Raw genomic sequence first — 12,726 nt, 5'->3', positions numbered from 1 at the left:
GTGTGTGTATGCATGTGTGTGTTTTTTTGAGAACACAATAATAGAGAGGAGAGGCAAGCCTGTTAGTGAGGCATAGTGCAGCAGTCTGGCCCACCATGGGGCCAATAACAAGCCTGTTAATCCACAAGGGGACATCCTTGACACTCCTTTGCAGAGAAAGCCAGTGCGACTCACTTTCCTTTGTCTCTCAGTGATCTTCCACTGTAGATCTTGCATATAAATATGTGGGAGAAGTTACTATAGCTGTTCCTGCCAGTAAACTGTAAGAGAAGCAAACCAATGAGAATGAGCTGAAGGATGTGACTCATTGCTACGGAGATAAGTAGTCCTTTTGAAGGGATCAATGATGTGCAGAGTCATAGCTTTGAAAAATAGGCCAGTTTCTTTTTAAAGGCAAAATCCCTGCAAATCTCTGAGACAATGGCTGCTTCCAATAAAGAGCTCCATAAAAGCTCTATATAAGTCCACCATTTGTTATCTGTCCAACCATATGGGCATTTCTCAGGGGATTTCTAAGCAAACCAATAGTCCACTAGCTTCTTGTTGTCCCCTTGGTTTGTTTGGGTTTTTACCTTAGTTTACCCTGGGGGGTAACATTCACCACTGACCAAACTCCTCCACTTTTGGCAGCAGAGCAGCTTCTTTTGAAGCAGTTTGTGGCTCAGTGGCTGGTTCATGCCTCAACCTCAGTGGTAATTCTTGAATACATTTATTTTCAGATCCTCAATCGGTCAAAGTCTAGCTTCAAAAAGCATAGATTTTTATGGTTTCAGCCAACCTGCCCTGTCTTTAGTCTCCCCATAGTACTTTTGAGGATAAAATTACTAGGTTCTGGCATGTCCTCTGTGTGATTTTTACAGATTAAACCGGAGTTATTAGCCTTGTACGGTATGCCAGTGACTGAACAAGGTGCAGCAGTGTTGACTTTTCATGTTCACACATATAGATCCATCTCCCTTGTGTTGACACAATGTCGATGAATCCTTGTAAGGTCAGAGAGGGATAAGCATATATATACTCGGGACACTTCAGTCTGTCACAGAAGAACTTCATCCGTTTTATCTTTTAATACTGGTCTCAACAGATCCAGAGGAAATTTCAGTCACAATCTGCTTCTAATCTATCTATATCGATATATGATCTATAAAAAAATCATGGAAACATTGTGTTAAAATAACAATTTCATGAACTGCATATTTACAAGTCAAGTTTTGCAGAAACTAAATGTTTTCACTTTCAGCATAGAAAGTGTTTGCCTACTTTTGAAAAAACATTTAGCTGTTTATCAATTTTTTTTAGCAAAAAAAAATTGACTATTTATGGATTAAATTTTCAGGTTTAACATCAACATGTATACATTTTTATAATTAACCGTTTTTTTTTTAAATTAACTGAGCTACTCCACAGTCTTGTACCCCCTGAGATACAAGTATGACATGGTTAGAAGTCACTGTAAAGCACAGAAGTGATCATGTCTGCGGAGGGTCGACATGCTTTCTGATCAATGCCAGTGACAGAAAAGAGAACTGGGTCAGTCGCTGAGATTTCTTGCCAGAAATATTTGGAACTAAACTCCTTTATTTCTTAATCTTGTTTTTGACAGGGATGGGGAAAAAGGGGAAAGCTGCAGACAGCGGTCCCAATGCAGACGAGGGGTCATCCAGCGACTGCCTCCCATGCCAGCAGGGCTGTGCCTACTGTAAGGACGACACCCCCTGTGTGGCACGAGAGGACGGGGCTCTTCGACTGGCTGTGCTCTCCTTCCAGTGCCTCTGCTTGCTGATTGTCTTTGTTAGCATGGTACTCATCTACCACTTTCGCAGGAATAAGGTATGTGTACTTGTAATCATAAGAAACATTCCCTTACAGAGTTTGATGCATTTATTATAATTTAAACTGACATTGTTTTTGAATAATTAATGAGCCCATAGGCAGGCATTGTCATGAGGGCTAAACTGAGATTGCTACAGAGACGCTAAATCTTTTTCTCCTTTATTATTGCATTATTAAAATCTTAAAATAGCTCACCACACTAATATTCTCAGTTTTTTAGTTACGTTTGAAAACTCTGCAGTGCAAAAGAGAGAACTACACAGATTCAATTTACAATTACAACATCACATCAGTTACCTGTTTGATGTCTTCTGGACCCGATGGTCATCAAAGCCCTTTGGATTAATAAACCAGTGAATCCGTATGTGGGTGGTCACGATAAAGCTTTGAAATCATTTCAAACAGCTCAGACACAGATCAACATCAGTAACTTGGACAGTGACCAGTTTGTGCAAATGAGAGCACTAAGTCAAATGTACTCTGATTTACATCAGGCCTCATCTTTCACAGTTTGAGTGATAATATGCAACTTTCTAACGATGAAATCTGTGTTGGTGTTTAATTCATAACATATATTTGTTAAATGTGGCAGTGAGAAATGTTGATTTGGTTCAGGTTGATAATGTCATGTCCATCTAATTTAATCACTTTACTTAATGATATACTTTATTTTACACATTTCCCTGGAGGGTGATGATGTTGTCGCTGCATCATCAAAAGGTGAAACTACTTAACAAACACAAAACTTAATGCTCTGTATGGATTAAGATTTAGCTCAGGCAGTAGATGTTAGCATTTCAACAAAGTATCTAAGTCTCTAAGTAATATTTGGTAGTGTGGTATGGTGCTACAACATGTTTTTTTTTAATCCAGATCACCAGAAAATTGTCAGATTATTGGAATATTATTGAGTAAAGTGATAATTGATTGAGATTTTTTGTGTTTCTGCTCATTAATGAGAGGGGTCTCTCTTACTGTTTGTCTACTCAGCCATGGTGTCTGTTTCTATTAATATCTGCTCAAGCCTTATTCCCAACAAATTGCATCAGTTTCAAATTGAATTGCAAATGCAGAAAGTTTAATGAACTGGCTTTTAGCTGAATTGTTGATATATCAACAGTAACATTCGGTAAAGCTGTGTACTATTACTATTACCTTGTGTTGCGTTACAGCTTAATTTAAATAGAAGTTGGCAATTTTAGTTCACTTTCTACCCAGGTAAACTTTAGTCTGGATTTATAAAATCCTCTGAGCTTTTAGCTGCTACTTTCAATTAATTGGCATAATTGAAGGCTTTGTCTTGAGCATTAGACATGTGATGATTAGCCTGAAGATTCACCACATTGCTCACAGGGGGAACATCTAGCTGCTCTATCTCCCACACACCTGAAGACTCTGCCATTACATCAACCAGGGTTGAACAAAGGATCGCTCCCATTAATAAAGCAGATGAAACTTTTAGATACTCCAGGGCTTTGTCATAATTATGTAATCCCCATTTATGTAATCCCCATTAATCTTATCAAACTAAGTTTAGGAGCTTAGTTTCAAAGCTCTTCACAGACTTTATGATAAATTAAAAACGGTTCATTTTCATAGACAAATTCATTTGGGTTAAAGATTTATGTTTTTTAAAATATTTTAAACGCGATAAAAATCACTCATCTGGTCTGCATAGCTGTGGTTAGTATTTTGTGTTGTCTTTTGTATGTATTTTTAAATGTGGAGCACACTTCTGCTTTTTGAAAGCCCCCTCAAGCATTGTGTCAATTAGAGGACGATATGTTGTTAAATATCTTGCACAAGAAGTGCACACTGAAATGGTGAGTCCTTGAGGCGGGAGCTTTCACTTTGCTTTGTTCTCTTTCATCCAGCAAAGAAGAAAGCTCTCTTCACCTTCTAAATCTTCCTGAAATATTATGATATCCTGCTGTTTTAGACTGGTTTAGACCTTGTGCAGCGTGAGGAGCATTTTAAAAGATATTCCAAACTGTCCTATATAAGGAAAAACAGTATTCAGTTGTAATTTTCCATTTGGATGATGGCCATTTTATATTAAATGAGACTTTCTGCATAGTATCTTGTATAAGTGAATATGAAAATTAAAACCACTGTAATATGTAAATCTGTAATATCAACAATGGATCAAATGACTACATGTAATATACAAACCTACAGAGAATTATCACCCGACTCTGCAGTTCCCTTCAGCTCTACATAGTGTTTTAGTTTCTTTCAGCTCATTGTTTTGTTTTTTTATAGGGCATGCAATTTTATTGTTTTGAATTACTGTCACAGCCCTCATTCTCTCAAGCAACAGCACCAAACGCCAGCCAGCAGAGCTAGTGATGTACAATAATTTTGCGTTTAGCTGATGAGGAGCCAAATATTTCCCTCAGATAAAACCAGAGCTAAAAGAAGAGTGAATATTGGACTAACATTTGGCCAAAAACGCATGTGTCCATTTGTGTTTACAGCTTGTTGCGCTAGCCCCAAGTGGCCAACAATCTTGAATTAATGCATGCAAAAATTAGAAGTTTAATCATGTATCTTTCTTTTTTGGCAGAGCATCAGAGCATCAGGTCTAGTCCTACTCGAGGCCATCCTGTGTGGAGCTATGCTTCTCTACTTTCCGGTAAGCCTGAGCGAGAGAGCGAGAGAGAGAGAGAGAGAGTGTGTGTACTTGCTTCCTTTCATGTGCTCATTTCTTCACGTGTTTGCTGATAGTCCTCATGCCATGCTCCTTTGAGCTGAAAACAAAAATCTTCTCCTTGACTGAAGGCTGGCATTCAGGTTGACCTTCAGCTCACACTGTCGCTCATTCATCTAAAACAGAATCAGAGCTCAGAACAAAGTTTCGTATCTGCAGCTACAGAGCAGGATTGTTTGCTTTGTCAGATAGTACAAACCTCAGTCCATAAATCATACCGTTGTGGTAGGTTGTTATATTTGACAACTGCATGGAGCTGTGCTAAGCAGGGTTTTCACAGCCAAGGTGTGCGTGTGATAAAATGGGACCGGCAGAGACAAACATCCCAGGGCTTGTTGGTGACCCCCTGCTAACTGTACGCAGAGTTGGCCAATGAACCCAGCACCCTGTCAACACTACCATCTGTTGACCAGCCAGTCACGCTGCGTCATACAGACTGCACACATTCAGAATGCACACATTCAGACCTTCATACACAATAAACTCCATTACATTTTATTTGACTTTAACAGTTTAATTTGACTTTAAAACTTATTTTCCCAGTTTCTTTATCAAACTGGTCACTTTAAATTTAATATGTAAATGTATGTCCTTTATCTTAGAAGTTTGGCTGTTTTAGCCAAAACCAGCCATTAAACTTTTAACACCCATCCCACTTTGGGGATCTGTTCATCGTGTATGTCATTGTTAAAGCAAAAAAGGCAAACATCCACTGGTCCCAGCATGTCAAACCGTGAGTTTTGATGCTGCCTTTCTTTGATATATATGATAGTTAACTATAATATATTTTGGTTGTGGAAAGCAATTTAAATACGTCACCTTGGGCTTTAGAAAATCCTAACAGGATTTTTTTTCATTTTATTGACAAAGCAATTGATTAATAAAGGAAAAACCTGTTACATTAACCAGTTATGGAAAAAATAGTTTTTTTTACCACAGTGAGCGAAAAGTTTATTACATGTTTATTGTCATAAAATGTTTCATATTAACAGTCTTTTAAATTTTTACAGAATGGTGGGCTAAAGGGTAAGCAAAAAAAGTATCAAAGTACTGGCCAAAGCTAGTGGATGTCTTATTATAGAGTAAAGAAATTAATGAAAACAGCATTCTTCGATTTTCACCGATAACTTCTTGGTACTGCTAGTGAGGATAGCTCTTATAGTAAGTCCAACAACTGAAAATGCCTACTGGTTACCGTAAGCTTTATGTGAGACTGAGACTCTTCATTTGATGTACAGATAACAATATAACAGTATTGCAGACAATAACTTATTCCACTCATTATTCCTCATGAAAATCAATTGGCCATTTTCTATCAATAAAAGAACAGTGGCATTGTTTGCCAACTTCTGAAGCACCTCATTATTCTTGTAGATGACTAGACTCAGTCCAACATCCACGTACCATCGATTTACATAAATCTAACATTATGTCTTTCTCTTGGGTGCTTGGGGCATTGGCTAATCGCAATTTAGTTGCAATCATGTGGAGCTATATGCTTAGCAAAGCAATGCAGGCTAAATGTGATTAAAGTCAACTGATTTAGAGCTGGCTAATCAATGCAATTTGCTGCGACAAGGTCCTGGAAAGTAATAATGTTTGAAATTTGCAGAGTGAAAGCAAGCTGGGAGTCAGGTTATTGGTTAGTGAATGAATGAATAGTAGATAATCCTGTATCCAGCTGGTGTAGTGATGGCACCAAATGCTAAAAATAGATTGCTTATAAAAAGATTCTACAAAGAGAACTTAACTTTGTAGCTTACTCTGTAAATTCTACCTCGTTTCAGTGCTTTAGATGTATTGAAATTCGGTCAGATTATTCAGTGCTGTTATGCTGAAATGGTCACTGTGAACACGACTTTGATAAAACATTTCAGCTCGATCATGTGAAAACAGCATCTTTCTGTACGGCTCTGTGTAGCACGCTAGATTGATCTCCACAGATGCATTTCCATGTCTCCCCCTGCGAATCCCACATGAGCCGCGACTGTGAGGGTGAGACGCATCACTCCCAATCTAAATATAGATTCAGAAATATTCCACCGCTGCTGCTGCTGCTTCTATTTTAAATAATTCCACTGTTATTAAGCAGCAGGAGATACATCTCATCCTGCTCCCATAGCATTCAGCTTTGTGGAGTAATGCAATTCCCCCTTACTCTCTGTGAGTGTGTCACATGCAATAACTTCAGCCCCCCTGCTTTGAAATGAATGGGGAAGAACAGGGAGTACAGAGGGAGAGGAGAGGCAAAATTATGGCAGTGCCAAAGCCGGCTATTTCCGTCTGGCTGTGGAGATGAGAGAGGGGGAGAGCGGACAGCCGGACACGCATTTGTGATTCACAATGTGATCCCTGGATTAGCTTGCCAGCCCTGCGTTTGTTTCTTTGCAGCGTCTTATTGACGCTGCTGGGGAGGCTTAGATTGGAGTAAAGTGAGAGTTTGGATTAATGTTGCTACTTGTTTTTTCAGATGCCACCATCTCCTCCAGTCAAGCCAGCAATACATTCAGACAAGAGTAATGAATCAGAGGCATCACATTGTGGTGCCACCTGGCCTCAACCTGTCAAAAGACACTCTGATAGGTGCTTCACAATGATGGGGGGAAATGCAAAAAGCCAATTAATTAAGCATGATTCTACTTGTCGTAACAATATTTTTAGAATCTCATTGTCCAAACGGCAGCTTGTGTGTCACACAATAGCTTGCATAGGAGGTAATGATAATGAAATAATCAGTTTATCTTCTTTTCCACATTTGCCTTTTTCACCTGACATTCTCTTTTCCCAGTCAGTTACTCTGCTTAACCTTTTGTCACTTGATTTCCTGCTGATGTTTCTTCACTTCTCCTCACTTTCGTTTCCCCTTTCCTTTTATTTAAAAAAATATATATATTTCTACATAACAGGTTAAGGCAGGAAATACTTTAGTCGAACAACTTCCTATGCTCTACGATAACATAACTACCTTAACTAAATACTTATTTTAATCCTATTTATGGTCTTTCTCTAAACCTGAAGTTGTTTTTGTGCCTTAACTTAACCAGACCACATATATTTTGCAACAGCGGTTTGTAGCGGTTTTCAAAGCGCACACACAAATGATGATGTCCTGCCGACATACAAGCGTCAGATCAGAACATGTGTCGTTCTAGAGGGCAGTTAAATATTTTGTTGTTAAATTTACCCCTCACATGCAGATGTTCAGTACGTTCAAGAGTTTCCCTCAATGTCTAAATCAAGGGTGTTATATTTTAATTGATATACAGACAGGTGATAAACTAAAGTAAAAACCCAAATAAATGAGTGGAGAAACATTCCATACATGACACGGGGCAGAAAGCTAACAATAACTTAGTTACCTAACTGCATGTAAATGCACCGTATGAGACTTATCTTCCCTTTGCTACTTCCTAACCATCTGTGTGTGCACCAGTGCAGGCTGCCCCGGAGACAGCCCTAGTTCTATCCCTGCATGTTCCCTCCTGTGAGACATGTCACGCCTCCTGCTCTGCTGGTTATGCATTCATAAATGTTAACTGATGTAAAAGTGGTAATCTGCAAGTTTCTATTTATAATTTTGGTGACACCTTATGTGTTAAGCATTCACTGCTGTGGTGTTTTTGCAGTGCAGTTTCCCACTTCAGTTTTCTTTTAGATAAAATAATCAGTTCATGGGTTTCTGTGGTCTGTTCAGCTGTGTGTACTTTACATGTTAACTACCCAGATCTTCTTCTGTTTATTTCATACACACACTTGTTATATTAATAGATTGTTTCAAGAGCAATTATAACCGATAGGAAGACTCTCTGGTTGCGAAAAAGCATACCCATACTGCTGAAAATTTGACACATCTAGCCATTCTTGCATCCTGGTCCTGTGAGACTACTGTCAGTGCAAAAAATAATGTTGATTAAACTCAAAATAAATACAGTTTTACGTGGAATTTGTGCCTTTTACAGATGATCCAATCTCAATCTTTTTTGCGATACAAAAGATTTATTTGAGTTTAGTTTGGAATATACAGTTAAGGTTTTTCTTTGAACACTGTGCATCTAATGTTTTTAAACTATTGTTTAAAGAAACCAACATCAACTGCCGGAAGGGAGTTGCAGTGTCAAGGTCAGAGACTTTGCACAACTCAATCATCCACCTAGGGGCTTTGATGTTCTATACCTCTAACAGTGTGAGGCTAATTCTGCCTTATTTATTCCACGCAAGAGATCACTTGTACCTCAGTTTTTAGGTCAAAGTCCATTTTAAGCGTTGGAAAAAATTACGAACACTGGGGACAGTGTCTTACAGTCTCTATGTAATTGTACTCACCTGGCAAACTCCCTTTTTACTGTTAACCCAGTACCTTTTGATATGGGCAGAGTAGAGAGTGTTCATAAGTGTGCTGTTTAAGTTTTCAAACCAACGACCTTTGGGTGCGATTCCCTTGTCCCTCATTCCTCATCTTTCCACCTGTCCAATCTCAGCATTGTCTTGGTGCCAAGCTGGGCCAAAGTGCCACCTCAGCCCAACTCAGGGCTTTGCCGTGCATGGCAGGCAGGCAGGCAGGGCTTCACAGCACATCAGGGGGCTAATGAGAAACAGTATGGCCAGGGGATAATGTATCCTGACCTGACAGGCCATGAAACACAGTCTGCCATCCATTTCTCTCCCTTGCTCTGCTCTGCCTTCTATCCAAGCTGTTCTGACACTTTCAATCTGACTTAAGTGAATCTGGAGGGTTGCTGTTTGCATTGCCAGCCTGTCCCTTCATACCCTGCTTCCCATCTTCCCTCTGTAAAGTGCTGTAGAGTCCCCCAAAACATATGGTCGCTAAGTTGAAGTTGAGGATGTACTGCTGCAGTTGGAGTGTTCCTTCTATCTACATGAGCAGAAAGATAGAAAGTACGAGAGATTGGAATACGAAAGATAGCATCACCACTTTGCACCTTTGCGCCCAAGCAATATGGGAATATCTCTCAGAATGTAACTGGTGATGAAGAGGGAAGGGAATTGTGGGAGGCGAGCACCAGCCAGCTCTGGTCTTGACTGTGCAGAGGCCGAGCTGGATGTAATTTACACTCAGCCCACCTCAGGGAGCAGCGGGAGGAGAAGAAACCATTACCTCCCTCCAGAAAGCTGCCCTTCCCATGTGGCAGTGAGTGTCGGCTTTCATATAAAAATGGATCCATTGCTATTACAACACCTCACCTCTACCCTGCTCCCACCTCCCACCGGTGCCACCTCCCACTCTCTCATACTGAAGGTGTTTTGTAGATTAGAAAAAAAGAAGAGACGGGGAATGAGCAGGAGATGATGACCAGAAAAAGCGGGCCATGGGCGGACCGGATGGCTGTCACTATTTCATGTCAAAACATTAAAAGTAGCACGGGAGCTTTGTTGTGACAGAATGATTCCCGAGGCTGCACCATCCCATTCTCTACTCAGATGGAGACAGACGCACTAAATGGCTGAAAGTCATTTTTCTCTCCTTTAGCTGGGAGCAGTTTCCAAAGAAACTGTGATAACAAAAGGCTGAAATTTTGCACCGTCTGTTCCTCTGACTGGGACTGGCTAACATTTTTTAAATCTTAAAACTGATGTGTTTATGCCGCATCACTGACAGATGACTAATATATGATATTTTATTTTGGCATTTTCAATTCAGTAAGTGCTCCATATGAATGAGGTTGCTCTTCTAGATGTCATTTCTGGCAACCCCTCATAATAATTCACCATTCAAACCATAAGTCTTACGGACTCAATTCAGACATTGAAACCATTTGGGTCACATTATCAGCATCTTAAGTTTATTAAGTTCTGACCACATTCATTTAGAGATATTAACAAAATTAGATCCCATACTGCAATTTCCCATTGTCCATCAGGTGATTTTAGAGTACAAAAGGATATTTCTTTATGGTACAAAATTGGAAGCAACATTTATATGTGTGAAACTCTAGTGTAAGAGTGGTGACTTATCATCTTTGAAGCAGGATGTAGCAGGGTTTATGGAAAATGTAGACAAAAACATAAACACTAAATAGCGCCATTGGTATGAGATTGAGAACGACTAACATCACAAAGGTCTAAAGTAAGTTTATTACAGTTATTAGAGCAAGACAACAATTCATTTGAGCATTATCATTGAGCATGTTCACCAGTCAACATCCAAGTGTTGAAGACCAAAAAACAGAGCTAAAGGAGAGTGAATATTGGGCTGTGTAAATAGGCAACTGTTTGCTATAGCACGTTACCTATAAAAAATTATAGGGAAATAAGATGTTAATGTTATGTTTATAGCTTGTTTTCCTGCCCCCAAGCAAAAAAATCAATAATGTCAGGTTTAAGTATAAGTTAAAAAAATGTATGCAAGTCCAGAGTGTGTGCACACAAAAAAGTGGATGTGCTGTTACAGTACACTTATTGAATGTGCAGGTTATCTGGAGATTGTCAATGTCTGCAGAACATCTACAGACAAAACTTAAGCAGGTTTTTGCATGCTGTTTGTGACGTAGGATAACGAGACTTAGAGTATATAGAATATGGTATTTTTACTCTACTACATGCAGTACACACATTTCAAGGCATTGAAGGAGAGGTCTGTGTATTCAATACCCTGTGGGACCCTGAACTTCACGATCAATCCTTAAAGCTTTCACCGTCTTCATCGACCCCCGTGCACATACACATTTGCATTTTTATTGTCTACACATTACAAGTTAATTACACACTGCTGCTTTCCGGTGCTCTTTGCGCTAACTGCATTAGTCTAATAAAAGAATCCACCCACTTTCTTTTTTTAAGTGTTATTTGTTGAATATCTCCTGCTCGCCCTACAGCGAGAGCTAATTATCTAAAGCGGTCTAGCACAAAATTATTTGTGTATGCTCCGCGGTGCATCCAGTTGGGCGTCAGATTTTGGTTGTGGGTGTGTTACCATTCTCACATAAAGCCTTTGGGGACTGCAGAGTGCCAGAGTTTGTGTTTTCATGACATTAAAGTTAAGTGCTTACATAGCTGTGTGGGGAATCTGTTTTTTATCTGTACTTCAGTTAAGGTCATATGTAAGGTCTCAAACAAACTAGGCTGTACAATGTCTTGCACACCCACGTCTAAAAGCAAAAATGTTGGTACTTTTTCTGAGTGGCCACAATCAAAAGCATGGTGAAAAGCCTGTGGTCATGGAAATAACACACACTTTTGGACAGTCACTCCTCAAAGGCATTCATGGTGTTGGATGCATGAAAAGTGTCAGAAGTAGCTGTGTGAAGAGAAGAGCGCTTGAGAGAGAAGTTTAAACCCTGCCTACTCTAAAGCAAGACTGTGAGACTTTTTCAAGAGGAATTGGCACATCACAACAATTCAATTAAAAAACAATGGCACGTACCTGCTCAGTTCAACTTGTTTTACTGCTACAGCCTAACTGCACCTGGTATGACCTGTAGTCTCTTGTAAACAGCATTCTCTGTGCGTTTTCCAGCAGTACGCAGCTGAATCAGGTGCCTCTCAGTTTAAAGGATGCCAAAGATCAGGGTCTGGAGATATTATCAAAATGGACAAATCTTTTGGATAGTGGGTGTGAGTTGCCAAATCTCTTTTGGGTGTTTTGCTTCGCTTCAACTCGGCAGTAGTTTCTTTTTCTTCAGTATTATCCAAATACTGCCCTAGATGAAACATCATTGCAACATCTGCAACATTGTTTTAAATTATGTAAGTAGTGTGAGAAGCAATGGTGCAACAGAACCGAGTGTTGAGTTTAGTTTACTTTACTTTATACTCCGATCAATATTTCTGTTCAGTTGGTGCAACAGGCCGCTGCCCTCCTCGGTCTCCTTTGTGCTTCTATAGTATAAAAGGTTACAATGAGGGCAGGAAATTGTCAGAATAAACAGATAACTCAAAACAAAAGTAGAAAATCAGCTTCAGTGAGTACAGCAGAGTTGAACACAGAGGTAGCCAACATCACAACAACTCCCTGGAAAGCTGCTGCTCGCACCACAGCTGGCTGGCTTGCGTCACCATCGTCAACAGGGACAAACTCTAGCGGGTAACCAACCCACTGAGTCTCTGTGTGGAGCCAGCTGGTGGGTGCTGAAATGAGAGATGATTAGGAATGAAAGATAACTGCAAATTAAGTGACTGAGTGTTGATTGAATGAGTAAGTGGGTGAGCGTGTGAATCTTGCTCTT

General features: G+C 39.7%; 1 protein-coding gene across 1 annotated transcript in view; it reads left to right on the top strand.

The window, feature by feature from the left end:
* Positions 1-12,726, top strand: part of gpr158a (G protein-coupled receptor 158a) — a 59,409-nt gene that overhangs the window by 31,187 nt on the left and 15,496 nt on the right. Inside the window, exons 4-5 of the mRNA XM_035653527.1 lie at positions 1,604-1,830; positions 4,400-4,468. Coding sequence (XP_035509420.1) covers positions 1,604-1,830; positions 4,400-4,468 — 296 coding nt within the window. The remainder of the gene's footprint in view (positions 1-1,603; positions 1,831-4,399; positions 4,469-12,726) is intronic.

The sequence above is a fragment of the Morone saxatilis genome, unplaced genomic scaffold (genome assembly GCF_004916995.1).
Source record: "Morone saxatilis isolate NCDOM2014 unplaced genomic scaffold, NCSU_SB_2.0 Contig0, whole genome shotgun sequence".
In the NCBI taxonomy this organism is placed as follows: Eukaryota; Metazoa; Chordata; class Actinopteri; family Moronidae; genus Morone; species Morone saxatilis.
The sequence above is the reverse complement of the archived record's forward strand: the minus strand, read 5'-3'. Positions and strand labels throughout refer to the sequence as shown.